This window comes from Pan paniscus, chromosome 1, assembly GCF_029289425.2.
Source record: "Pan paniscus chromosome 1, NHGRI_mPanPan1-v2.0_pri, whole genome shotgun sequence".
In the NCBI taxonomy this organism is placed as follows: Eukaryota; Metazoa; Chordata; class Mammalia; order Primates; family Hominidae; genus Pan; species Pan paniscus.
Genome location: NC_073249.2, coordinates 72872822 through 72896769, shown reverse-complemented (window position 1 = coordinate 72896769; position 23948 = coordinate 72872822). Strand labels below are relative to the sequence as shown.

At 40.8% G+C, this 23948-nt stretch overlaps 1 protein-coding gene across 1 annotated transcript in view; it reads left to right on the top strand.

The window, feature by feature from the left end:
* PAPPA2 (pappalysin 2) overlaps window positions 1-23452 on the top strand; it is a 642477-nt gene extending 619025 nt beyond the window's left edge. Inside the window, exons 26-27 of the mRNA XM_055111171.2 lie at window positions 17812-17910; window positions 20019-23452. Of these exons, the coding sequence (XP_054967146.2) occupies window positions 17812-17910; window positions 20019-20093 (174 nt within the window). The 3' untranslated portion in view covers window positions 20094-23452. The remainder of the gene's footprint in view (window positions 1-17811; window positions 17911-20018) is intronic.
* Window positions 23453-23948: the final 496 nt, after the last annotated feature.

The window sequence follows — 23948 nt, the reverse complement described above, 5'->3', positions numbered from 1 at the left end:
TTTTCCACCATCTCATTTGGTCATATATTAAAAGCAGTGAAGAACATCCACTTTTGGAAGCTGAGTAGCTTTCTTAACTTGCTTCCTCCTTGTAGAATATAGGGGGCCCAAAGGTCACTAACAGTAGGTCTCTTACAATCCAGGCTGATAGTGATTTTGGCACCTCAACTCCCACAAACTTGATTGATTTTTGTGTATATTTAATTCCAGTAAAATTCATAAGCCAAGAGCTATACTCACAAGTCTTTTCAAGAAATGCCTCTCTTAATAAATATAGGTATTCTGAGCTTATGAGGCTTCTCTTGGGCAAAGTTCTTAGGCTGTTTCCTCAGAGTCCTTTTGTAAACTGCAAGGATCTCCTACGTGTTGATTTAATCCAATTGAAGGTCCTAACAAATGATGTAATGGTTCACTCCTTAATTTGTTTCTTTGCCTAACATTGTCTTAACTTCAGTCTTAGAAGGCCTTTCTAATGCAGATTATTATGAAATTTGATCTTTTACTGGCCAGAGATAAGAAACGGTTTTATTTTTCAGTACTACAAGTTTTAGAATTTCTAATAATTTATATTCCCGGTCAATTCTACTGGCAAAGCAATAACCTTTTCTGCGCTCATCTCTTCTCGCAGTACCTTATCAAATTAAGGTAATAACCACCAACTAATCCTAGTAATATTCTTCTTCAAAACTTCTTTATTCAAAGCCAATAGGGCATTACTAAATTTTTGGCCTGCAAGTAATAACAATTAACGATATAATTTCTCTTTCAAGTAACTATAGGAAACCTTTTATGAAATACTTTGCTACCACATAAATGAAGAACATAATTTTTCCAGCCTCCTGAAACATTTATTTTGCTTCCTGCCCCTCCATTCCAGAGCCAATCTCATACATTTTAGGTTTTTTGTTTGTTTGTTATGGTAACATTTTACTTCTGATACTACTGTCTGTATTAGTCAAGTGTTCCTGCAATAAGGTCACATAACAAACAATCCCCAAATGTCAATGGCATATAACATAAAGTATTATTAGTCTGCTCAGTGAAGCTGATCTTGAGGGAGATAAGGAAGTATGGAATGACTCAAGGTTAAAGAGGTAAATAAAAGGTAGATCATTAGATCTCTGGTATGCCAATCTAAGCAATTTGGGCTTTGTTCTGCAGCCAGTGTTGATCCAATGAGGGCTTATAAATAGAAGAATATGAATTAATCAAGGTAGGCTGTGGTCATGAATTAACCCTAAAATTGCAGTGATTTACCATTACATTTCTCACTTACATTAAGTCTGGTATAACTCTCTAGAGCAGCTATTCATTTCTTCCATCTTATTACTCTGTCCTTTCAAAATGTGATCTCCATGGTTGCCTCCTTGAAGATAGAGGAGGAATACGAAGCGAGGCCAGTAACTCTTGATTCCCTTGGACTAAAAGTAATGCATCATTTCTGTTGGTCCTCCCATTCACCAGATATGGTCACATGTCCTCAGCCCATAATAAGTGAGGCAGAACAATCTGAGGGACCACAGAGATATCTGTGAGCATTAAGAATCTCTGTAAGAGAGAAAAGAAGGTAGGATGTATAGTCTAAGAAGAAATCATGGTGGCAAAATTGAACCATGGAGGTCAGGGTGTTACCATCTCTCACCTGAACTAATGTAACAGCCCCCTCACCGAACTGAGGAAGTGCAAAGAAAGGAGAAAAGAGTCTGAATACAAAATTATGTCTGCAATAGGGTAGTATTTGTCTGCTGGGTGTAATGATGAGAGAGGAGTTAAAGATAAAGTAAACAGGATTGGAAAGATGGCAGTGGTGGATGACAGTACCGTGAGCTTGCCTCTTACACTGTCTCAGTTTGCTCTGAAATAAGCTCAGTCAACAGTTTATCAACACACATTGCTCGAACATCTGCTGTGGGGAACAAAAAGACCTGGTTGCTGCCTGCATAGTTGGAGGTGTGTGCTATTTGTATGTGTTTTTATTGCTGTATCTATTTTGAATGTCTGGTTAACCAGCTTCTAGTTGGCAGGGGCCATGTTGAATTTTTCTGTGTTTATACTGCCACACACACAATCAAATTTAATAGCAAACATCCTACAAGTAGTTAATAAATATTCACATTTGGCTAAGTGATGCTCATTTTATTCTCTTCTTTGGCTGTTCTTGTCATATATTCCTTGGGAAATTTCTTATGCATTAAATATAGAATATTGCAGTTCAGAGCTAGAATTAGTACTTTATTTCTAATTTATTTTTTAATTAGAGAAACCAAGTAGTAAATTGAATATGCATTATCCAGATGTGAAAACCTTTGAACAAACAGAGATGAAATTGACTCCCCAATGTCCTCATGTTTGCCTGCCGGTTTGGAAGTTTAAAATAGTTAAGTTTAATTTGCACCTCTATTGCTCATTCCCCAAGTGACCTTGGGGCACGACCCTTTGTCCCATTTTCCCCATCAGTGGAATATGGATAATCATATTAATCTGCCTCACCAGGCGATGTGAGGACTAATTAAAAATGAGATTAGATTCAACTGAAGTCTTTCTAATGTGAAAAATATTAAACTTGGTGATGCGTGTCTGAAATGCTGTTAGGGTCTGGGAATGGTCTCTGGCTTTAGAACTGCTTGTGACCCTGATGACACTACAGCTAAGACTGGAGTGCCTGCAGGCTGCCCATCTTGCTCATTGGCCAGATTGCCTCTGACCTGGTTCCATGTCCTGTGGGCCCAGCCTGAGGGCCAACCCTGTGTGGAATTGACTGGTAACTGGTAAGCTAATGATCTGTTCACTTCTTAGTGCTTCCTCGGAGACTTACTTCCTGCCTTTCCTCCTCTTACCTCCTTTTCCTGATAGGATCTCTGGAAAGTCTTTGGATTGATCCATCACTAAAATAGTTAAATTGATAAATTTACCAAATAACTTACGTGTTTTGCTCATACTTACTTCACCTAGGCAGACAATGCCCTGATGCACAGAGCCAGCTTTTCCAATTGTGTTTTATAGGTACCTACCTCTACTAGGTAATTTTAGGGGTGTTATGCGTGGTCTCATTTATCCCCCGAGTAGTTGTCTTCCAAATGTGGTTCATAAAGTACCAAACTTCTGGTAATTAATTTCATATCTTGCCTTATTCTTTTATCTTTTATTTAATTGCAGATACATATTAGTCCTTGACCCTCTAGTATGTCAGCGGCTTTCCAGAGGAATAGGAAAATATGCAGATACTGTGGCAGGGATGGAGACATTGGTTATGGGGGTCGTTAGAAGGTGCAAAGAGTTCAGCATGAAGGTGGGGACGATGAGAAAAGAAAGGAGAGACTAGGAGACTCAAGACAAACTTAGAGAGAGCATTGCTGCTATACCTCAGCTATCAATAGAATCTAAGATAATTAGGTACTGCAGATAACTTGGATTATTGTATATTTTGTTTGCTTTGAAACCATGTTACGTATTATATCCCCATAGTTGAGCAAGGTAAATGGTAAGATACCTGAGATTAGAGAACACCGTTAAGAAAGAGGAAAAATGTCAAAGTCACTAAGTAGCCACTTTGGCAGGGCTGCGCTCCACCCTCACAGACAGAGAACCATTGATACGAAGAGTATCCAGGCACATTTAGCTCAGGAAACAAACAAACAAAAAAGACAACTGGGGATTGTTCAGTATATTGAATAACATTATTGAGTGTTTTTAGCATTCCACGTCACGCTATGAGGAATTATTACCATTGCTACCATCCTTGTTTTACTGATGAGGAAACTGAGGGGCTGAGAATTTAATTAACTTCCCAAATCTCCTGAGCTAGTAAATATGGGACCAGTTAATGAACCTCGGTAGTGTGATTCTAGAGTCCATGTTCTTAGACTGGTAGGAAGATTGAAAGCAAAGGAACAAATAAATGATGTATAAACTAGAAATGACTTTTAGAAAATACAACTAAGAGATGAAGATGGAGTGCTGACAACCTGTTAGGAACCCTTTCTGGGCTTGCAAGATTTAAACCAGAATAAATGGAAAAGGAGATATGCCAATGAACTCTGCTTAGCAAGGATCAGAGACCAAGAAAATGAGAGCAGAGAACATGTTGTGAAACAGATGCAGTCAATCAGTGATGAGTGGATTAGATACACAGACAAGCATCCTGGAGATAAAGGGAATGTAAACAAGACACTTGCACAGAGAATAGGTTCCATATGGGTGAAAGTGAGACTGGATGATGGACCAACCAGTTGGGGGAGAAAGGAACAGCTGATCCAACAAATCAGGATGTGTGGCAGGTTGAGGATCAGAAGCACAGTGATCAGCCACACAAACTGAACTGTCCATAGACATGGGAACTAAATATTAGACTGAAGCTAAAAAGAAACAGGACTATTGGCAAGAAAACATTCTGGAATAAACATGATACCTCCCTCTTGCCATTTTTCAGGTCAACTGGACCTGGATATTACTGGGGATGATAAAATAGTTATGTCTAAATTGTGGAAAAAGTCTGGCAGAAATTGGGCAGAATAGAAAATGTGCGGGGCCCCTCTAGACCTGTGTTTATATATACAGGAAAAAGGAAAAATTGTAGAGCTTCTCACTGTGAGCTGGGACAGGTCTTGCTACTTAATCAAGATCTATGTCCCATGACTCAGACCTTTGATTGTGGTAAGGATACCTTCTAGATAGATTTTCAGTGATCAAATTATTTTAGAAAAGTGCATCATGATTTGAATAGTCAATGTCATAGATAAGCCTTCATCTCCACTGGTCTTCTGCCCATATATGACCATTCAAGTGGTCCTGATGACTTTCCTTCACAAAACCCCTCCTATCTGCCTTTTTCTATTCCATATTATGGACAACCAGTTCTGTTCTTCTTCGTTCATATTGCTTGAACTCAACTCCTACTTGGTCCTGGCCCTTCCAGTTGTCTTCTGAACGTTCCCTGTATTATCTCCAGATCTAACCTTCAAAACACAGCTTTTATCATTTCTTCTTCTGGAAAAAAAAAACACTTTAGCTTTTCCCTATTGTCTTCAGAACACAGATTAAATTCTTCTGGATGGAGATTTTGAGTTAGTTCCAAACTTGCATCATTAATATTTGAAAGAGAAAACCACAGATAGATCTTTTCTTTTACCATCTGAAATGTCAGCTTATATTTGGCCTTCCTGCTGGGGTTATTCTCCCCATTTCTCTGCCAAAATCCTATCCATTCTTCAAAGATTAGGTTTAATCCCATGTACCCCATAAAGCCTTTCTAAAATGCTCCAGGCAGGTCCTCTTTCTGCACTGCTATCATTCTTATTAGTGGTACCATTAATTACTCTGGGAACTGACCCTCCATTTACCTATGATTTCTTTCCTATGGTCTTAGGTGCAGTTCAGATTCTGTATTATGCAGCACTCATGCCACAATGACTTCTTTGAGGCAAATACTTTGTCACCCAGGAACCTTCTGTGGTGCCTTGTGCATAGCAGACACACTAAACACATATTGATCAAATATCCCAGGATTCTAGCAACTAACCCTATGCCTGGCTTATAGTAAAATAGATGTTAATTTACTGTATAGAGTAATTTTGGCAAAATGTAAAGGATTTTTTCTGGATAATTATAAAAGAAAGTTTTCTATTTTTCCTTTAAAAAATACTATATAATACATTTCTCATGGCTATCTGTGACATTGACTTTTCCTTAGGCAGAAGGTGGCTACCTCATTCTCATAGTTTCAGTGAGAGGTTAGACCGGGTGTACAGTACCAAGCAGTAGAGTGAGGCATATCATTAATACATGATAACAATGCTGGAGGCAGCATGAGCATATCAGGATGGTCAGGGCACAGGCCTGAACACCGGACAGTGGCTCTATCGTCAGACACATTCTCTATCATCGTGATCAGACACATTATCATCAGACATATTCCTTAACAGCGCCAGTTTTTTTTTTTTTACCTGTAAAATGGTCATGATAATGGGCCCAATAACAGAGTTATTGCAAGGGTTCATAAAACCACATGTACAAACCTTGTAGTACACACCACACACCTATATAAAATAAAAATAGCATTTTGCTTCTATATAATGGTTTGTAGTTTGTAAAAACAGTTTTACGTTTAGGTTTGCTCCTTATACCTGAAGGTTTCAGATAATTTGTGTGCATCTATACGTGTGTATAAAATAAAAATATACTTTATGTTACAGATCTATAATATAGATTATATATTATTAATTATTATACACATAGTATAATACATATGAGAAAGGGAGAAGCATATATATGTATCATATATATTTACCACATCTATGCATATGTGTATATAAGTACATACAAATATATACATACGGATATATGCATACAATTGCATATACATACATATGCACATGCATTGCATAGATATGAAAGAGAATAAAAGAGAGAAAACAAGTGCTATGAACACTAACAAAAGGCTGGGCGTGGTGGCTCATGCCCGTAATCCCAGCACTTTGGGAGGCTGAGGTGGGTGAATCACGAGGTCAGGAGTTCGAGACCAGCCTGGCCAACATGGTGAAACCCCGTCTCTACTAAAAATACAAAAAATTAGCTGGGCGTGGTGTGGGCAGCTGTAATCCCAGCTACTTGGGAGGCTGAGGCAGGAGAATCTTTTGAACCCAGGAGATGGAGGTTGCAGTGAGCCGAGATCATGCCACTGCACTCCAGTCTGGGCAACAACGCAAGACTCCATCTCAAAAAAATAAATAAATAAATAAATAAAGGAAAGAAAAAGAACACTAACAAAAACTCAAAGAAATGTAGATTAAAGTTTACCCCAAAGTGAAACACTTCCATCTTTGTAAAGAGCTGGATGTGGTATCAGAATGGGAAAAGGCTTGTCAACTGCTGTGCTTTCTTTAAAGAGTTCTCACCTTAGCAGTCTCTGCTTACTCCTCAAAATTCCTCTCAATGTACTTGATTGCTGAGAAAGAGAGGGAAGGATGGAAGGGGGAAGGAGGGAGAGAATGAGAGAGAATGGGGAAAAAAAAAAAAGATGCTCAGCAAACAGCAGGAGGGCCAAGAAAAATATTTAATCCAAACAAGGCATACGGTCGTTTCCTCCCACAGTCTGCATTCCCAGTCACCTTCCACAGGCGGGCTCAGGGAGCCAAGAAATGCTGGCCTGCCTGGCATGTGCCTGCATGTGGTGAACAGGCAGGGATGAGCACGCATGCTGGGGCTGTGGTGGAACATTCTGGTCACCAGCTCAGGCCTGCCTCAGCCTCCCATGAACTGAATGCTGGCCAAGGAACCAGGAGACAGAGAAGAAGGGAAGTTAAGGATCAAAGTCCAAACAGGACCTAACAGTCTGTCCCGGGCCTTCTTGTGGGGTCACATGCTTTTCCTTTCTTCCCGCAGCTGCATGTAATCTGTCTCTGACTTGTACCTGTCTCCTCATCCTTTCATCTCCCACAGCTATGTAAGCTCCATCCAGACAGAGCATGTACTGCCTCATGTTTCAATTATGTGGGATGTGGCCTTGTGCAGCAGCTGGCCAAGGGCCCAGAGAAGAGGGGCACAGTGAGTGGCCACCTAGAGAGGTGACCAGAGAAAGGCACTGGAAGGTCCCACCTTACTGGGCAGGGTGCCTGCAGTGGTCTGAAATTCTGCTCTCAATTTCATTCATCTGTAGTCTTAAGTTTGATGTCTGGAAGAGTCTACTGTGAATGAGCCTATGACTGGAAGGCCATGCCAAGCTATTTTCAGGTGATATTTTGGGGTGAGTAATTGATAGTGAAAACAAATACCTGGGAGGCAAGGGGACAAGATAGGGGAAATAATTGGGCATGGTGGTTTATACCTGTAGTCCCAGCTACTTGGGAGACTGAGGCAGGAGGATTGCTTGAGCCCAAGGGTTTGAGACCAGCCTGGACAACATAGCCAGACCCCATCTCTTAAAAAATAAATTTTTAAAAACAGACAAACAAATAGATGACAGGGGGAATGTTTACCTTATCTTGGAGGAAAGGTAAGAGGAGTGAAATACAAGAACTGTTTTGAATTTTTAGTTTTATAGAGTTAGTTAATTCTGGAGAGAATTCACTAGTTTAATCCATCAAATATTCATTAAGCACATATTGTAATGTATTGGATACTGCGCTGATGCACAGGGTTTATTGCTGATGGAGGAAAAGGGAACAGAAAAGAGACAAAAATGGAAGTGTTCCTGCCCCCATGGTCCTTGCAGAGTTGCGGACCTCTTTTGTTCAAGGTTTCTATGTCTGACCTTAAAACACAGTTGGTTGGCTCCAATTAGCTGAAAAGGGAAGCAGGATATTCCCTAAACAAATGATTGTTAATCCATTGATTGTTTAAAGAAGAGAGCCAAATGTCATGCAGTAAGACTGTATCTGAAGACCTTGCAGACCATCTACACCACTCCCAACATGAAAGCAAGAAAAAGGAAATTACAAGAACTCATGGGCCTATCAGCCCTGCAGTGGGGACAGTGAGGTCTGATGGTATGTCATTATTAATTCTTGTAGGAGCCCACGGCACAGACTTTGCTGTGTCACAAACATTGGTACTATGGAAGCCTGGCAATGAGTCCACCTGATGGACTGCTGCTGTTCCTGGGCAGCATTTTAAGAAGCAATGCTGTGTACTTAGAAGAGGAGGAAAGATGACAGTGTCATGAAAACAGTTTTTGACAGCAAAGGATTGGGAATCACTGGAATAAAATCTTGACAAATGAATTGTACAGGATCAGCTTCACTGGAGAAAAGGGGGTCACATGGAGGACAGCAAACACTGATGGAGGAGTAGACAAAAGTTTTTTCGGTTTTTGTTTGTTTGTTTTAGGACATGGAGTTGGGTTTGGTGCGGAAGGGTCAAGGAGTGATTCAGTGCAGAAGGAATAAAGGTGGTTGGGGAAGTGGAGCACTGGGTGCCTTCACAGCCTTCAAAGTGTATCTTGTGTAGTTTTGGTAACAGGTGAGGGAAGAGATAGGGCAAAAGGTACCCAACACCTTACCATCAGCAAGGCCTCTGAGTCAGAGGAGGGCCAGGACACATTCCCGTCAGGAATGCCTCAGGCTGCAGCTCTCAACAGGAGGGCCAATAAAAACTTCACAGAAGTGCTGTTGTTTTCAGTAGGGCCCTGTGCAGGGATGTTCTGTCCTTAAGGAGCCAGGCTTCAACTTCGAGTTGGTGTTTTTCTTGCACAAATGTGCATGGATATCACCTGAACACTGTCTTTCCCATTTTCACCCTTTGGGACTATAACTCCATCCACCAGCACTGCCCTCCTCCTGGCCTTGAGGTGGGCAAGACCACTCATATAGAACTGTCTCTCCCAGAGGAGAGGCTACATGGGGAAGCAGGTCAGTGTGTGCTTGCAGTGAGGTAGAAAGTTTGTGTGACTTTGAGTCTTTATTTGCAACTATTTGAAAGGGGCCGTGAGGTTAGTTTTGGCTGAAAAGTAAGTCCCAGAGAGTCTCCTCACCTTCCTGTTTTCCTGCAGCACATATCAGAGAAGAAATATCTGTGTGATGGTTTGGGGATTTTTTCAGAGGCTAAGACACCCAAGTCACCATTATGGTTTTTGAAGAGAGCCCTGGTTTCCAGGAGCCAATTAGACCATTTCTTTTCTGTTTTTATAAGTTTCAAAACTGTTTCCCTTGTCACCTGACTCTGTCTTTCATGACTCAGGTACATGCATTGGTGGTAAAAGTGAATGGGGAAGGAGGCTCTCAGGGATGGAGCATGCCTGGTTTTGACTAAGGTGTTGGTGGCAGAATCTTGAAGTTTTCTGACCAGAGTCTATAGGGAGACAATTCAGGCACCAACCTGCAATGGTAAAAGCAATGGTAGTTTTCTTGCTGCTTTCATAAAATTATGAATTATTGAATGCTTGCTATAGGTCAGGCATTGTGCTATGTGTTTTACCTCCATTTGTTCATTTATTCCTTGCAGCAATTCTGTGAGGTAGGTGCTATTTTTCTCATTCACTAACAAGAACACTGCTGCTCATTGTTAAGAAATTTTCTCAGATTCTGATTGTTGGTAAGGAGCAGAGCTGGGATCTGAGCATAGGTTTATGTAAAACCATATGCTGTGCTCTTCTTTTTTTTGAGACAGAGTCTCACTCTCACCCAGGAGGAGTGCAGTGGCGCGATCTCGGCTCACTGCAATCTCTTCCCAGGCTCAAGCGATTCTCCTGCCTCAGCCTCCCAAGTAGATGGGATTACAGGCGTGTGCCACTGCACCTGGCTAATTTTTGTATTTTTAGTAGAGACAGGGTTTCTTCATGTTGGCTAGGCTGGTCTCAAACTCCTGGCCTCAGGTGATCCACCCACCTCGGCCTCCCAAAGTGCTGGGATTACAGGCGTGAGTCACTGCACCCGGCCATATTCTGTGCTTTTAATCACTATACTCTATAGCCTTGATAGTTTCTGGGGCAGGAACTATTACGCCCTGGGTACCTTGGAGTAAGTGAAGTCAATACAGATGAAAGATGTCTCTTTTATCTTAACGTTTGCTTGCTTTTCTTTTCTCATCTAATTTTTCTCAACTATTTCTCTCAGAGGAGATTGATTTTTGTCCTATTTGATTATTTCTAAGACTTTGCTTTGGTCTTGGTGTCAAATGTAGATAAGCTGATTATAATCAGCCTTCTCTTTCAGCCTCTGCAGAGGTACATATTTGCCTTTTTAGAGGGTCTGCTGGGTTACACAGGCAGTGGTTTGAGGTCCTACACAGAAGATGTACTACCACACATGGACCAGTGATGCATGAGAGGCCACACAAGTAGACGCGCAGTCGGCATTCCTCTGATCATCCAGCAGGATGTGTATCTTCATTGTCTTTCTTTCAATTACATCTTCTCATCTCTTGTTTGTAGATTCCACCCTTGCCCTTCCAGGAGATGCTCTGTACAACTTCAACTGTTAGCCGAAAACACAGAAGATCCTTAACGTCTTACTGTTAGTGACTTAGCCAAGGCCTGGATTTGATCATGTAGACTTCAGAGCTGGTAGGCAGGAGCAAATCTCTTGGCTCCCAAGTGAGCCAAGCTACCTGCGGAGCATCATAATGTGATTGTGTCATTCTGTATCAGTCCTCATAAACATTGTCTTTTTATTAAAGTTCTAACAGGATTACATAAAAACTCCCTACCTTACAAAGGGCCAAGACCTAGGCCCTTATTCCAGATCACCTGTTAAAACCCAACCACTTGATCACAGATATTTGCAAACATTCCTAGGACAGCCATGGTTTACTGCTTTCTTTCTGCTCTGGTTTACAGTTTCTTTGTTTTTGGCCTTTGGGAAATGTTCTTTTTCTTCTTATGATGCCAGATGTGAAATTGAGAGAATATTGTTATGTTTTATCTAACATTTTAGATGGTTTATAGAGGGGTAATTCTTACATAGTATATTCTACTGCCTTGTCCTACTTTCTGGCTGAAACGTAAGTATGATACACCTCCAAATGTATGGATGTGTACCATGTTCTTCACTTAGAAGATGATCTACATATATATATATGATTTATTTCAACTCCAGTGTCTACAGTATATGCATTTATAGTAAGAAATAGAGTAGATGCCCATAAAATCTGGACCTGTGTCTAAGTTATGTGATTCTCATAAGGTAACATACCTAGCAAATTTTCTAGCAGTACAGGAATAATGAAAAGGAAGGATCTGGTCATAAAGTATGCTAAGGAAATGTAGTTTGTCTCCCACTTCAAAATAGGACAATCATATTTATTTATTTGTTGACAACCTACATCAGTCACTAAACTAGTAGCTGAGACTACAAAGTTTATTAGATCCCAAGCCTTTGAAAATACATTACAGAGGTTAAGCTCTATAATAAATATGTGGATCAAATATACCATAACTCAGAGAAGGGACAGCTTTCTGAGTCCAGGAAGCCAGATGAAATTTTCCAGAGAAGATTGTTCCTAAGAAACTATTCCTGCATAAGCCATCTTGATATCTATCTATTTGAATTTTACATATTCCAAGAAGACTTGCGGACCCACAAATGTGTCATCATTGGGACCCTCCATCCCGAGGAATGAACAGTGGAAGAGTTGAACAACGACATTTCCTTTTTTCCGCACATGACAGCAATGAGCAGCAAAACGTCTGGTTTTAGCATTCTGAGTCTTGGAAATAAGTGTTTCTGGGCTGTAGGCATCTGTTGATGTGATTGGAGCATAGTGTTGCTTCCTCCTGGGGATATCAGCCTCTAGGGGAATATACCAAGCCCCAAGTCTCCGAAGGAGCAACAGTGCCAGGCAGCCTATTTGGGATAAACCTTGACCCACAGCTGAGAAAAACAGAAGTGAAGTTGTGGGCTGGGTGTGGTGGCTCACGCCTGTAATCCCAGCACTTTGGGAGGCTGAGACGGGTGGAACACCTGAGGTCAGGAGTTCGAGACCAGCCTGACCAACATGGTGAAACCCCGTCTCTACTAGAAATACAAAAAATTAGCCAGTTGTGGTGGCTCAATCTTGTAATCCCAGCTGCTTGGGAGGCTGAAGCAGGAGAATCGCTTGAACCTAAGAGACGGAGGTTGCAGTGAGCCGAGATCATGCCACTGCACTCCAGCCTGGGCCACAAAAGTGAAAATTCATCTCAAAAACAAAAAAAGTGAAGCTGTGGGGGTCCAGAGGAATTGAGATTATGCATGACCATTTCTTTGTCTCTGTGTTAGATTGCTAGGTTTACTTAATACACCCGTACCAAGCCCCTTTTGTAAAGGTGCCAAAAGAACTTAAGTTACCCTTCTTTCCCAGTAAATTAAAAGACTAATGAAATCATCAAATAGTGGTGGTGTGGCATCGTAGAAAGAACAGAAGACCCAATATCTAGAGATTTGGAATCTGTTCCCAGGATTGCTACTAACTATCCTTGAAAACAAGACAGTTCACCTTTTTAAGGCTTCATTTCATCATTTGTAAAATAAGAAGTTTCTACTAAATAATCTTCAAGGTGTCATCTAGCCTTAGAATTTCATATATCTATGGTGTTCAAAAAAATCTCTTCAACATACTGATTTGATTTCCTTTGGATATATACCCAGTTGTGGGATTGCTGGATCACATAATTTACATTCCCAACAACAGTGTGAAAGGGTTCCCTTTCCTCCACATTCTCACAAGCACTTGCCTTTCATCTTTTGTTGTTGTTGTTGTTTTTGAGACAGAGTTTCACTCTTGTCACCCAGACTGGAGTGCAATGGCACAATCCTGACTCACTGCAACCTCTGCCTCCCGGGTTCAAGCGATTCTTCTGCCTCAGCCTCCCAGGTAGCTGGGATTACAGGCAGGCACCACCACGCCCGGCTAGTTTTGTATTTTTAGTAGAGAGGGATTTCTCCATGTTTGTCAGGCTGGTCTCGAATTCCTGACTTCAGGTGATCCACCCGCCTCGGCCTCCCAAAGTGCTGAGATTACAGGTGTGAGCCACTGTGCCTGGCAGTCTTTCATCTTTTTCATAAGCAACTAGTGGTCTCATTATCAGAGGTCCCTGAGGGGCCCTACAGGCCCCCCCAGGTTCTGTCCCCAAGATTCTAAGAGAGACCTTGTTCTAGGGCTCTAGTCTTGATGTTCTTTGCATTGTTTGGATATGAAGCCCAGGATATGTGGGCACAATAAGGTAAATCATGAGATGTGAAGGAGAATGAAGATCAGGCCAGAGGTCACCATTCATTGAAGAGCCAGAGAAAAAGAAAATTAGTGCACAGATTTGTGTAGATGTACATAGAACTTCTATTTGCTGCAAGAACTTCATCAGGCACTGCACCATGCCTGCTTTGGAAAGGAGCTTCTTTGGGGCCTGATAGAACTGAATTAATATGAAGAAATTGAAGTGGCTCTGATTTGTCATTCACATAACGAGAAGTTTTTTTTATGAAAGCGATGTGGAAAACAGAAAATAGTGCTTGGCCTCAAGCAAAAATTTGATTAGCATCTTCTCTTGGTCTAAAACACTCATCAAGATAATAAAATAGGATTCAGTCCCATGCCTTACCTTTAGAGATACAGTCCCTTTTGGCTAAGATTCCAACCTGTAGGTTAGTAAAGCAGAAGTTCTAAAGTCCAAACTAACCTTTCTAAAACATCAGCATGGTCTTGAGTTCTGTTGCAAGCTGTAGAAGAACAGTGTTCTTAATCTGGTTCAAGAAAGAGAGATCTTATCAGCCAATCAGTCAATGTTTATGGAACTATTCCCGAGCCTGGGCTCTGTAATAGGCAGCCTGAGACCACTCACCCTTCTATTTCTTCTTCTTCTTAGACACATCTTTCAGATTCCTCAGAACCATCCAGTCCTAAGCTCTTCTCCATGGGGCCTAGATGTTGTGGAGCCAGCTCCTAAAAGCAGATTTCCCTCACCCCCAAAATCTGGATTAGGTATTTAACTCCTGTTCACATCTTGATGCTACACTGAACTATCACATGAGCTAAAAAAAATAAAAATAAAAAATAAATCAAAAATAATTGCTTATGATGGGCCTCCCCAAGGGCTGGAACTATGTTTCATTTATCTTTGTGACCCCATAACAATGCCTGGCACATATAGGTGTGGAATAAAGCATATGGAGTGATTGAATGACTGACTATACCCATAGACAGCAGACAGGGCCACACTATCTCTATGGCTAACTCCCCACAGCAACTTCAAAATGGGAAACATCGCCAGATTATATAACAGGCAGAAGAAATTACGTTTACTTTTGAGAAGTTTCCGAAGCAGTATTCGTAGGGCAGACTGACAGTCTTTCCTTTTCGTATTCCACCACTTGCACACAGTCATTGTTTGTCCATTTCATCTGCCTGGAACACAGCTAGAAAAGCCGTGGCAAGAAAAGGCTTCCTATAACAATGAAAATAGGTATCATTAGGCTCATACGTCATAAGAAGAGTAGTCCAAGCGCTCTCTCAGATTTAAGTATTCACTGTAGGTATAATGCTAAGGGCTTGACTTTCTGGCTCAAACATAAATCATCTCTGAGGGGTGTGTGTGTGCGTGTGTGTGTGTGTGTTTTAAAGGAGGCACATTTAGCAAAGGGGAGAGTTTTCCTATACAGTGAAAATAACATACAGCTATGTTAATGACTTTGGGTTCTATATGTCGTTAAAAGGCAAAAAAAAAAAAAAAAAACGGGTGTTTTATAAAGATATTTTTGTTTTACAAAGATGGTTAAAATAAAAATTTAAAAAGTGACCCTTACCAGGATAAGCTTCAGATATTTGAAAAGTGCACTTATGTGAAACGCTTTATTTTCTGATGTTACAGAATAAGCAAGGTATACATATGGGTGGTGACGTTCACCTACGTACACATTGTGCAGAGAAACCAAGCCCAGTACCTTTTCTTGGAAAAGATGCCTGTGGGTTAGAGTGATATCCTAAGACTGACATCTTTCAGTTATTGAAATTAAAATTTTCTAGTCTATATCCAGTCTTCAGATATTTTTAAATTTGGGATCAATTAGTCATTTTTCCTTTCCTATTTTTTCATTGTAACCTTGGACTCAAACTGCCGAGCTTCCCAGGCGCAGGTTGCCATAGGAGACTCTGTTTGTTGAGGGTGGAGTGGTTGATTTTGGCAGGTTGGGGGAGGAGCAATTAATTCTAATAGGTATATAGTAAATTAAACACTTGGGTCTTTCCAGCCTTTTTTCTGTATTTCTTCTCTTTTCTATAAACTTCGTTCTCTTTCCAGATGACTCTTTAAGAGCAGAAAAGAAGGAGCTTTTAGAAATAATTCCCAGGCTATAGCAAAGGAAGTCCAGTGGGGCCTGGAGGTCACTTAGATCATTATTGCTCTTTTCAACATATGTTCTCTAATGTTCTTGAGATTAGAAGTGACCCTTGGTGAAGACTTTAGAAAGAAAAATTCCTTGGGATACTTTACTAACCCATTCAAATATTTAGATTGTTCTTATGAAAAGAAAGATATCTTTAGATATACCTTTAATTTCCATTGTGAAGACCAGACTTATACATGTAAGAAAAGTATTTTGGGTGCTCCTTCGATTTTTATAGACAATTACATGGAAAAAAAAGAAGGAACTTACTAGGTTTTGCCAATGAGTCAGTCAGGGTTGGAGCAAAAGTAACATATGTAGTGCTAGATGAATAAGATACACTCCAAACACTTGAAAGAGAAAAATAAAACTCTGGGGAAACTCCGTAGATGTATCCAGTCATCCTGCAAGAACCCAAGAGCATCTATAGGTGTTAAGGATGCACTAGTTATCTTTGACTTCGATTATTTGGCTGCAGTTCGGGACCTGAGTCTTGATTCTACAGTTATTCCAAGTTCTCTAGAGCCAGAATAACTGGTTCCAGCATTAAAGACAAATGCTCATTACAGAATCTTTGTCTTTTATCCCAGTGAGGCCTGTGCTGAAAGCAGAATTCATTTTCACTTCTTGCTCACAACTGACATTGCTATGCAGCTGTGTGGCAGCTGTTGAGTTCCACCCCACAAGTAGCAGCTTCTCAGCCGTTGGCAAACTGGTATACATCTGGGATGATGTTCGAATGACATCAGGATCCCATAGAATAAATCAAAACATGGAAGTAATAACTTGGATAAACTTGTTCTGATGTAACTCAATTGCTGAGAATTATTTAATGGCCATTTTTGAGTTGAGTGATCTATCTTATCAAAACATGGTAAAATACAAAACTGTCCTTCTATTTGACATTTAAGGATGGTCGGGGGAAGAGAGAGTGATTTGAACACGTAAACTGGAAGGTGGCTTCAGAACTCAAGAGTTCTGTGGCCCAAAGAATTTGACCACAAGATGTTTCCTACGACTTTATGGTTGGGCATCTCTCAGGATGAGGAGCAGCCAGTTTATTGAGTAGGTGGGCTGGCTGATTTACCCTCCAGGATACAGCAGGACAACATTTCCCTCCAGAGGAGTTTTCTGGAGAAATAATGCATTGGGCTGCTGAGCTATTTTTTAACAACTTGTTGCTGTTCTTATTGTACATTCTCTTTTGGGGTGAAACACTCTATTAACTCTGGTTTGGCCTGGACGCCTTTCCCATTTTAGTTCGTGCTGATTTACTGCAGTAACAGTAGTGGATGGAAACAGTACAGCTTTCTCTGCTCTAACCCTGTATCTAGTTTCTGTGCATGAGTTGGCTGTACCTGTGGGAATATTTGTGTTACAGCACTGGTGTCCTCAACCCGAGCACCACTGTGGGCTGGACAGACACCATCTGAGTCTTCATAGCACCCAAGGACTACTCAGGTCTCTAAGTGTCAGTCTTCAGTGCACCAGGAGAGGGGTGGAGGTTAATATGTGAGAAGCAGTACAAAACCAAGTTACATGACATCTAATACTAAGCTTTATCTGACACTTGCTATGTGACCTGGGCAATTCTTATCATCTCTATGCATCCTCATTTCCAAAAAAGCGGGACTTTTGAGGCCAACTCTGCCTACTGCACAGGCTTTCTCCCATGCTCAACAGAGTTAAAAATATGTTGAACTGTTTTGTAACCTATATAATATAAAGACCTCTTGTTACAAGAAGGCAAAAAAGTTGATCAAAGAGTTTAAATGACCTATCTCAGACCTTAGAGTAGGCCAGGAGCAGTGCTGCCAGTGAAATGTGACAATTCCTTGGACCTAGTGGTCTTGAGATTTTTTCAACTTCTTGCAAATATTAGGTCAATTTGTGTCCTGCACCTTGGGTGCTTTTCTGTAATATCTCTGGAGTTGTATGGATTACGCTGGGATGGGAGGAGTGGCAGAGTCAAACAAGACATAATAAGGCTATACTGAGATGTTGCCTTCTAACCTCCCTACAGCCCTTCCAAGCAGATGGTTGGTGTGACACTATCAACAACCGAGCCTACTGCCACTATGACGGGGGAGACTGCTGCTCTTCCACACTCTCCTCCAAGAAGGTGAGTGAGAGAACCTGGGGATGGGGGAGGCAGTGGCTTCAGGAATAAAGGCAGGGTCTTCAGCTAGCTCTCATTCATGGTGTGTAATAGTGGGTTTGTATTCAACAATTAGGAGGGAATTATAATGAACAAACATTGGAGCTTCTAAAGTGACAGGGTTAAGGGTAGCATAGGTTCTTAGACAACACTAGTTCTTTGTCAGTTCAGTGATTCTTTCAGAAAAGCCATGGTTTTTGCTACAGAAAGACTCATAGCTGCTTATCATTGTCCAAGAAACATCTCTGTAGGCAGGGAAAGTAATTGTCCTTACCCCTGGGGGAGGTGGGATTATCAACAAACTGCTATTCAGTTACTAACCATCTTCATAATTACATTAATAATTTTATATAGTGTGTTACAAGCATCTCGCAGGCACATGTTAAATGGCTGCCACCAGCCACCTGAGCACTCTCTGGATTGTCTCGTGAGCAATTATCCTTTCTAATGCCCTTTATCCCTGTTATTCTTGGCTCTGTTAAATTAGCAGATAGGCTCAAGCTAAGCCTTATAAAATAGAATAAGCTGAAACTTTGCAATAATATGGGTAAAAATCTAAGTGCTCCAAAGATACTTGAAGCTAGTTGGGTCAATATGATAAATCTGAAATAAGCAAGAGATGTTATTTCCTTCCTTGTATATGTCTCCACAATAAAACCACACCTACCATGATCACCTACATGCAGGCTTGAATACTACATCTCTCACTCGCTAATGTTTAATCCTTACTCAATATGTGGCAGACACTGTTCTTACCACTTATGTGAATTAACTTATTTAATGCAGAGTGCTCACGGGCTCATCATATCACTATTTAATTTGGCTGTCTTTTGCTCTAAAAACCAATAAATCCTAAACTAAGAAACAGATCAAGAGCTTGGACCAAAGGTCAGAAATCAGGCCAGCTATCTCTGTGTAGGAAGACAAGATAACTTAGGAAAAAATAAAGCAGTTCTCTCCCCATCTCACACTCTGAAAATCTAGTAATCGTCTGTAATAAATTTCAGTGCCTGTGGCCAGCATACACAGGAATTAGGATCGAAAAGGCACTTCACCCCTCTGTTGACTCCTAAATCACATTTTAGAGTAATGTGCAAATATGCTGGAAAATTTCCCCACACAACCCCACCCATTCTCCTACCCACTTGCCCAATCACCAAGCCCATCTCTTTAGTGTACTTGGACTAGTATTGTGTGTGATATGCCTATTTATTTTTATCTCATTAGATTATTAATGCCCCAAAAGGAAAAATCATTGCCACTTTTATATCACCTCTCCCAAATACCCGATTTTTTCTGATGCTAGTTATGGATGTAGCATTTATCTGTTTGTAGCAGTGCAAGCAGAAGTGAGTAACTTTTTCCGGACTATCTCTGGCATGAGGAAGAGATAGTTACATAGAAGGAAGGCAATACAGCCACAAACAATGGGTGGGGAGATGCATTATTCCACCAAGTCAAAGTATATCCTGGGCTCAAGAAGAGCAAAAACTCATGCTTTATGAGGATGGCAAAGATGTTCCTATTGTTCCAAGAGCACTGAGGAGTTGGAGTCAGAGTGCTAGTCTGTAGCTAGTCTCGGCTTCCCATATAGTAGTCTCATTACCTTGAATTAAGTCACCCCACATCTCTTGCCCTTCCCTGTAAAGAGAAAATGCTAATGCTACCATTCATCTTTCCTACTTTACAGGGAAAGTGACAGTAACAGTAACAGCAGTATTTTTAGATATGAGTGGTAATATTAGAACTGATAGAATAGTAGTTATAGATGCTTGGCAATATGTAAGAACTTTATACTCATTATTTAAATCACACAAACACCCTCTGGGGTAGTTTCTGTTGTCCTCCCCAGTTTATATATGAGGAAAGTGAAGCAAGGAACAATTACCTTGCCTAAGGCTACATGGTGACATGATGTGTGAGTGGGAAAACTGCGTGTTAATTTCCAGTTTGTGATATTGGCACATAATTCTACAGTTCCTCTGGGACCAAGTGAGGAAAGTGAAAGCTCGTTTAAAAGTGTGAAGCTATCACAGAAATGAGCTATTTCAACTTCCCTTTCATTCCCCTAGGTCATTCCATTTGCTGCTGACTGTGACCTGGATGAGTGCACCTGCCGGGACCCCAAGGCAGAAGAAAATCAGTAACTGTGGGAACAAGCCCCTCCCTCCACTGCCTCAGAGGCAGTAAGAAAGAGAAGCCGACCCAGGAGGAAACAAAGGGTAAATGAAGAAGAACAATCATGAAATGGAAGAAGGAGGAAGAGCATGAAGGATCTTATAAGAAATGCAAGAGGATATTGATAGGTGTCAACTAGTTCATCGAGTAGCCCAAGTAGGAGAGAATCATAGGCAAAAGTTTCTTTAAAGTGGCAGTTGATTAACATGGAAGGGGAAATATGATAGATATATAAGGACCCTCCTCCCTCATTTATATTCTATTAAATCCTATCCTCAACTCTTGCCCTGCTCTCCACTCCACCCCCTGCCAACTACTCAGTCCCACCCAACTTGTAAACCAATACCAAAATACTAGAGGAGAAGTTGGCAGGGATACTGTTAATACCCATTTTGAATGGATTGCCATCTTTCAGAGCTTGTCTGCTCTCAACTGGCTCTTTTTCTTTTTGTGTAGTTTCCCTTAAATAATGAAGTTAGTTATTAATTCTTTATAAGTATTTAAACATAATTATATAAATATATTATATATATTATATTTTTTGCTGTTTACTAAGCTAAAAATTATTCATTGTTCCACACATGCTGCTGTGAAGTTCACATTCAAAATGAATGTTGAGACTTTGAGGACAGAAAGGCAACTTATTTTCCCGTCTTTCTATGGATGGGGATTGGCAGGTTGAATGGGAAGTACAGAAGGAGAGAGAGTAATTAGATGGAATTCTGGATGCTAGCATGTAAAGCTAATCATCTTTTTTTTTATGACCTGGGAGCTGGGCCCATTTTATGACCAAGGAGATGGGGAGTTGGAATGGTGGTACTAAGAGGCATAGGAAGTTGAGTGTGAGTACCATTGGTGATGGGTCCAGGAGAACTAGACTATGGTTCTTGAATATCTGTCCACAAAGAATATACTAACTTGTGTCAACTTCTCAGAACTCCCAACTGGAGTCGGTGAGACCTAGGATTTTCTGCACTTCCACACATGCCTGTTCCAAGTGTGGCTGTCAGCCAATCAACAAGTTTGTACTATGGCCCATTCTCTGATCACCAGGATTACAGGAACTCACACACTCCTCATACTTGGCCTGTAGTCCTACTTCTTGTTAGAAGTCTCCAAGTCTGGCCAGTCACATGACCAAGTGTTGATTTTTCTGGGGGAAAAATTTTATGGAAATGATATAGGGGAAAAGTGGGAGGAGATGAAAGAACAGGCAAGAGCTGTCAGGGTTAAATCCAGGCCCGGGCATGAGAATGGAAGTGATCAGGGAGACTCGGTCCTTGTTCCAAGTCTCCAAAGAAGATCAAAGTGGGTCCCTTGAGCAATGAAGAATCTGAGATAAATTCTCTTCAAGTATCATGTACAAAATCTGTGAGCCAGAGATTTTGACTTGAGCAAGCCATGGAAATGCATGGAGCAAGGGTGACACTCTGTGGGGAGACAGAAGAATTTCAACTATTTAATGTCCATTTTGTTGTTTTTACCCTTTCTTATCCAATAGATGGACTGCACATGAAATGACCACATTAAGCCTCTCTCTATTTACATCCCAGGCTCACTGGGATGTGGTCTACTGCAGTTACATGTTCTTGTAACGGTTTCTGGATTAGACCCTAGGGAAAGAGAGTAAGGAGCCAGTTTCTGTTTAACATTCTAGTTTTACTCATTTTAGGAAGGCTGTGAGGCTTGTCTCCCTTAAAGTTTCTTCTCCAATGGAAACCAAGAACAGACAAAATTTAGAGCTCAGCTGTGGTCTCTTCCCATCTTCTGCGCTTTTGCTTTGACCACAGTTTTTCTACTCTTCCCATCAACACTAGAGCAATGGCTGTGCAAATAGGAATAGGAAATACTACCACAATGATAGAAATATTATCCACACTATCACGTAGAGAAGAACAATATCCTGAAAGAGAATAAAACACGAATAAGGTGATATACCCACATTAATCTGTGGGTTTGTGGAATGAGGGTTGCAAAGTTATTGGGAAAAGGAAAGAGCAGAGTTCACCCATTCAAAAAAAACCTTTTGTCGTCTAATCTCTAGTGTAAAGAAAATGTAGTTCAGATACCATTCATTGTCTTGGGTCATGCTTAGTGCCCCCAAGAAGACAAACATATTTATTCTTGGGATTCTGATAGGCTTCAATATGCAAAGGACAATGGAAAAGTTTAGACACTGTGTTTTCAAAATTTTATAAACTTGTTTTATTGGGGAAAATGTCCAAATTGCTAGACGCATTCTAAGTTCTGCCTTGGAGAATCCTACTTTGTCTGAGATTGAGGCAGAGGAATTGTTATCCTGGGCATTACTCAGCTCAGGAACATGGAGCCTGTGGTTCATGCCAGTGTGTGTCTTCACGCAGTCTCTCCACAAGAGCAACAGTAAGAACATTTCTGTTTTAAATTTCATTTTAAAATATTTTATTATCTGCAATTCACCACTGCTCTGGGAAGGCAAAAGGAAAGTTCCTGTTGTGTGTGAAGAGCCTCTTAGGCTATAAGGCTTCCCAGCCATAGTCAGCTATAGCTATTCAGAGACAGCAGGTTCTTCCAGTCTTTGTTCCTGGGACCTGATGTTTTGAGCAACTCAGGTGACTGATAAAGTGGAAGGACTAAGACACTGTGGTCACAGATCCCAGCAACATCAACTCACACTCAATCCATGTGGTGGTCCACATTCTGCTACTCTTATCCACCCATGTGGTCATTGAGAGCCTTTCTCAGAGACTCTTCTGTGTGTTTGATTGTGCCCAGGTGGCCCAGGGCTAGCTGGCTCTAACAACTAGCATGACAGCCTCCAATCAGAAAGGCAGGTAAGGGGACAGGGTGAGGAGAATGGGCAGATACTGACAGAAATGAAAGTAAAGGGATTGTGAAAGTAAAGAGCTCTTCCTGATTCTCATCTTCTCTTTTTCCTATTACAAGGCATTGAACTTGGCACTTCCTGTATTCTTTGTGATCACTATTGAGTGCATTAGTTAACACCCAAGGGGATGGCTTGATTGGGAATGTAGTGAAAGGAGCTGATCTACTGTATTGTAATGTAAAACAGCTACAGCCAGTTATTTTGTAAGATTATAAGTTGTTCATTAAAAAATCAGCACACAAAATATGAAGTGTCTTTGGTGTCTGACTCTTTGTTTAAATCATTTCATCACTTTCTAATCACTTTCCATTGTCTTGTGCCAGGTCCAGGCAACAGTCATTATTTATTTGATTGATTGGTCATTTCTTTTAGCCATTTAAAAACCATTTGTTAAGTAAATAGGATGTGTAAGGAAGATGAATATGAAAGTTCATAAGAAGACATGGCATATATGAAAGTAGAATGTGAGGTAGGAATGTCAAATGTCTCATGAGTTTTGAAATAAAGTGTAAGAATTACTTACAGTTCAGAGGAAGTAGGGTTTATTCCTGGATGCCAAAGGTAGGCAGCATTTGGAAAATGGTTGGGAATGATGCATATGATCTGACAGGCAGAAATGGGGGTTGGGAGAGGAGAGTCCAGGCAAGGTAAACAACATAGTTGAAGCTGTGGAAGTAGGAATGGGATAGGCTGTGCATTATGGAACATCAGTGAGGCATCCAGCTTAGCTGGAAGGTAGAACTAAGCTAGCATGTACCATACATTTGGTAAATACAAAATCTTACTTAATTCTTACAACAGATCTGCAAATAGCATATTCTCACTTCACAAATAAGAACGCTAAGCCACAGCCTGGTAAAGAAAGTTCTTCAAGGTCATATGAAGGGAGTTAACCTGGTTCTGTGGGACACCAAGATGTTAGAAGGAAAAGAAAAATGGTGATTAATAGGATGGAGTG